At 36.3% G+C, this 4,966-nt stretch overlaps 1 protein-coding gene across 2 annotated transcripts in view; it reads right to left on the bottom strand.

The window, feature by feature from the left end:
- Positions 1-1,221: 1,221 nt before the first annotated feature.
- Positions 1,222-4,966, bottom strand: part of LOC128027234 (phospholipid-transporting ATPase 11C) — a 54,513-nt gene continuing 50,768 nt past the window's right edge. The window contains exon 29 of one of the 2 annotated variants that reach the window (XM_052614619.1): positions 1,222-3,820. In XM_052614619.1, the coding sequence (XP_052470579.1) occupies positions 3,674-3,820 (147 nt within the window). In that variant the 3' untranslated portion in view covers positions 1,222-3,673. The remainder of the gene's footprint in view (positions 3,821-4,966) is intronic. The other variant, XM_052614620.1, reaches the window with a different exon arrangement.

The following is a 4,966-nucleotide window of genomic DNA, read 5'->3' as shown; positions in this document are numbered from 1 at the left end:
CATACTATTGACACTCTGCCAACTCCCTCCCCATTGACTTTCTCCACTGTGGAGTTTAGACTCCGCCTCCTGCTGATCTCCACCCTCCTCATTGGTCAGTTTTCCCTCAAAGGCAGAGCTTAAACTTTCACTGCTGTAAAGATCCCTGCAAGCTGTATTACACACATTCCCACCCTTACGCGCTCTTACAAACACACAGGCAGCCTGTTCTGAATATCACTATTGACAGCAAAACTATTTTTTCCTCCTAGACTAAGGAGTTTCATTGTTCAGAATACAGAAAAGTATGACACGTGGGAAAATTGCACAAAAGCCAAACAGCTACATGAATAAGAAGCATTGTTGTCAAAGAACACACTATTTATGATTCTACAACCGCAGCTGGTTTGAAACAGCATTACATGGCATTAAAGTCTGTATTCATTACACACAAGTTGTTGGACAGAGTCAGAGAAACTACTTTTAACATATGAAGAGAAATAAAGAACAATACCAAGAACAAACCTTGAGCAAGATCTTTATCAAAAGACCATGTTGATTTGCATAGCTTACTATTATCAATTTTTTAAACGTTTAGATCCTTTGATGACAATTCAAAAGATAATCATTCATTTGTAATATATTTTTTAACATTATAAATGTCTTTACTGTCACTTTTGATCAATTTAATGCAAACCTTTAGTGCATCACGGTTTCCACAAAAACATTATGCATCACAATGGTTTTCAACATCGATTTAATTTAATAAAAGAAATGCTTCTTGAGAAGCAAATCAGAATGTTTGAATGATTTCTGAAGGATCATGTGACACCGAAGACTGCAGTAATGATGCTTAAAATTCAGGTTTGCATCAGAAATAAACTACATTTTAAAATGTATTCAGACAAAATAGTTATTTTACACTGTAAAAATAATTCACAATAATACAGTTTTACTGTTTTTGTTATTACGAACTTCCAACTTTTATTCACGAACATCATGATTTGAAGTAGACATGTATGCACACATATCTTTATTATTATTAAGATAAAGCTATGCATGCACACTTAATTCAAGCACAAATAAAACAAATTTAGGACTATTATGTCCATGTACTAGTCCTACAGTACAGTGTATCAAATTCATTTTTAAATGTATGAATATTATGATGCTATTTTAGTTACTACTTTAGTTATTTCTACACAAATTACCAAAAAATATAAAACTTCAGACACAAATGTCTTCTTTCAAAACAGCTTTTATTAAAGTTCTTTTTTTTTATTTTTTAAACAGACTGGTCTTGAGAGGTACATTCAGATCAGCTGGAGCCTGAGGGACATGATGGAGGAAGCAGGGCTGGTCGTGCTAGTGCCTGATTCAATTTACAGCCACACACCACAGCCCTGCCTCACGTTCCACAATCAGGCCGCCTTTCTCAGCCTTATTTTTTTATTGGACGTTTTCTTTTTCTTACAAAAATGGCTCAAAAAGTTTCATTAAAAATACAATCAAATATTTATATTTATATATATATTCAGGCAACATGAGAATCCAATAATTATTATAAGCTTTGAAAATAGCATCTCTGAAGTAATTTAAAGGTCTGTTTGGAAATTTCCAACATTGCAGGCAAGTTCTGTTTTCCCCTCCCAAACTGAGCTGAACAAACACATGGATGTGTGTTCATCTTGGTGTGAGTGTGTATGTGCTCACCAGGGTTCAGTCCAGTGGTGGTGGCATTAGTAGTCACACATGCATCAAGGAAAACAAAAACGGGCTCACATTGGGCTAATGTTCACAATGAAACATCATACCAACTGGCCTCACCGGTCTAGCTGAAAGCAAATGTAAATAGAGCTCTGATAAATTCTCTCTGGAAAGCTCAAGATGTAATCAGAAATGAAAAGAAGGCCTGGCGGTTACGCAGGGCTGTGATACAGCTGGATTAAGCCCAGCCCAAGACTGAGCTGATCTTAAGATGCTTAGCATCATGACACAGTCATAGGTCTAACACTCACCACTTACCCTTGCATAATCCACACACACACACACACACACACACACACACACACACACTTGAAAATAGTTAAAGTAGCAATGTAGCATCTTACATACGGCATTGTTTTAGGAGAAACATAATCAAGAAATGTGCCCGATTACAGAACATGCCAGGCAGTGGCTTTTTTACCACCCATTTTGGGTTACAAGCAGAGAGAAGAATGGAATAGGTCATTCATATTAAAGGGACACAAAGATTTCAGCTGCATTCACACCATATATTAAGGGAGGATCTACAGGACTGATCTCTGACCAGAGAAATACCCCAGAGCTGCTGGTTTACAGGGTCTGTATATAGAAACCCAATCTGTTCAACAGCAGATTTCACAGGCAAAAAATAATAATAATAATAATAATAATAATAATAATAATAATAAATAATAATAATAAAAAATCAGTTGGCACCAGCTGATAATGATTAACAAGTTTAGAAGAGAAAGAAATACCACAAAAATACAACATTTGTGAGAATAATAAATAGAATCACATAGTCAAGAACAAAATAATTCAATTATAATCTAAAAAGTGACTGAAAACATGGCACGTAGAAATGGAATGTATTTAGAAGTAAAAAAAGTAGAATGAAGATTACATGCCCTCCAAACCACTAGAGGTCACATATGAGTTCAATATGCATCTAACCCAAAGCTCCTATTTCACCAATCTAAGCTCCACTGTTTATAAGTGATTCTTTCAGTAACCTCAAAAGTTAAATGTATGCATGTGGATGTGAAAGCGTGTTTTTGAGCACTGGCCTGATATATAAAGCCGACACATTCAATATAAATGTCATTAACGGCTCAACAGTGAATAGATGCTGCTGAACTCGGACTCCCTCTGAAATTTGCAATTAACTCTGCATCGAGAAGCAATCCTAATGTGTGCCGTAACCATAGATAATCTATCTTCAAGGAAAAACTGTAGAGAGCCGGTTTCCCAGTTTAATAGAACCTCTCTCTCTGTCTTTTTTTTTGGCATCAAACTACATTTTCCACACTTTCCACTAGCACAATTTGTAACCCAACTGTAAACTGATCCCCGTTTCAACAAACAGTAACATTGAAAGACATTATAAGAAATATCTGAAGAAAATCTGTAATTGATTTTCTATTTCTCACACACGCGTACACATACGGAGTTATTGGGCTCAGTGGGATATCCCAGAACTCTATGTGGTCGAACAAACAGCAGATTGTGGAAATGCAGCTTTTATACCCATAGGGTCAGGGCCCGCAGTGCAGCATCTTAGATAGAGCTCACATTTAGGAATCTTGAACAGCTACATTATCACAAAACTATAATCTACGATTTGGGATTGTGATCACAGTTGGGAACAGAACATAAAAGGGGCCAACTGTCTGCCTACAAATTTAAGAAAATCAGAGAGTATGGAGAGTGGCCATGGATTCCTTTTTGGGGGTGATTAGGAAAGACCACCAATTAGGAGGAACCAGGAGGAGCAGGGATGTTGGTTCATTCTGTAGCAGTCGAGCGAACTGACGATTTTGCCATTGATGCATTCGTCCCGGTAGGATTGAGAAAAAAAAAAAAAAAAAAACACTTTTGTGGAATCGTGCTGGGATGGAAGGCTTTAAGATGAGATGTAACAGGAAAGCAGTTTAAGTTGGTTCCATTGTCATGATTCATTTAAACAGGCAAGAGGGAGTGCAGCGCCCCCTGCAGATGTGAGGGGTCCATCAGTAGTTTTGACCAAAGGCTGTCTGTGCCCATCACAGTGGTGCTCGTTCAGACGCTTGTAGGAGAGAGGAGTGACAGGAGCCACCTGTGATGCAAAAAAAAAAACATCACCACAAAAAACACTTTAGAACACAAAAATATATTTAACAGTGGAATAGGAAAGATATGATTAGCAACAGTGTTTTAAGTTCATCTTTTAATTGACCGATTCATAAAAAATAACCAGAGTTGATACATAAACCCAGATCATTCTGTACACAACACCAACCCTAAACCAAACCAATCTCATATGCACCAAAGAAACCATCCTAATCAGAGGAGGATCTGGTTGCCAGGAATGATTCACACATATTATTAGACCAAATAAACGCTCATGTGAATCCTGGTTCAAGGAATGTTCTGGAATTAAAACAAGTTACTCAATGTCACAGTTGCTGTTGATTACTGGACATTAACTGGCAAAATGGGCTTTTAACAAAACTTGGTTGTAGATGCAGTAGAAAGGCAAATCATTTTCTGAAAGTGGAGGGACTCAGTAAACACAGAAAAAAAGGGACTGTGGTTTTCCATTTTGCCAAAAACGTCAACACCCATAATTTCCACCACTTGTCTATTGATCCAACCATCCATCGGTGGGAAAACAAAAATGTTCAATCTTTAGTTTTAATGAAAGCTCTGGACCTGTCAGAAGCGTGTCACTATAAATCATTTAGCAGACTTATGCTCATTTTTGTGTAAATTTCTATTATTTACACGTTACATCAAATATTAAACTCATTGCTCATGTTTTTGCAGCACCCAAACTTAAGTTGAGAGACTTCACAATTTGGAAATGTTAAATTACAAATCATTAGTACCGTTATGAGCGGTCATGTCAATAGCAAATACAGTATGTCCCAAATGACCTGAATTCACTCCATTTACTCATCTTAAATCATTTACTGTATGTTCATGTTTTTGCAGTACTATCTAAATCTAAATTTCAGACTATACATAATTTGTAAATGTTTATAAAGGTTTACTAATCAATTAGTACCTTTATGGGAATTGGACTTTTAGCTACTGTTAACAACATTTGTGTTTAAGGTGGTAAATTTCTTTCTTAGATTACTTACATTACTATTTTACTGTACATCACTAAACAGAATATTCTTCAAATCAAAATATGTGTTTTAACATAGGTGAATTTGTCGAATGAATTGTCTGATGTACAGATGTTGACGGATTAACT

The sequence above is a fragment of the Carassius gibelio genome, chromosome A14 (assembly GCF_023724105.1).
Source record: "Carassius gibelio isolate Cgi1373 ecotype wild population from Czech Republic chromosome A14, carGib1.2-hapl.c, whole genome shotgun sequence".
Taxonomy (NCBI): Eukaryota; Metazoa; Chordata; class Actinopteri; order Cypriniformes; family Cyprinidae; genus Carassius; species Carassius gibelio.
This window is presented reverse-complemented; position numbering and strand designations above follow the sequence as displayed.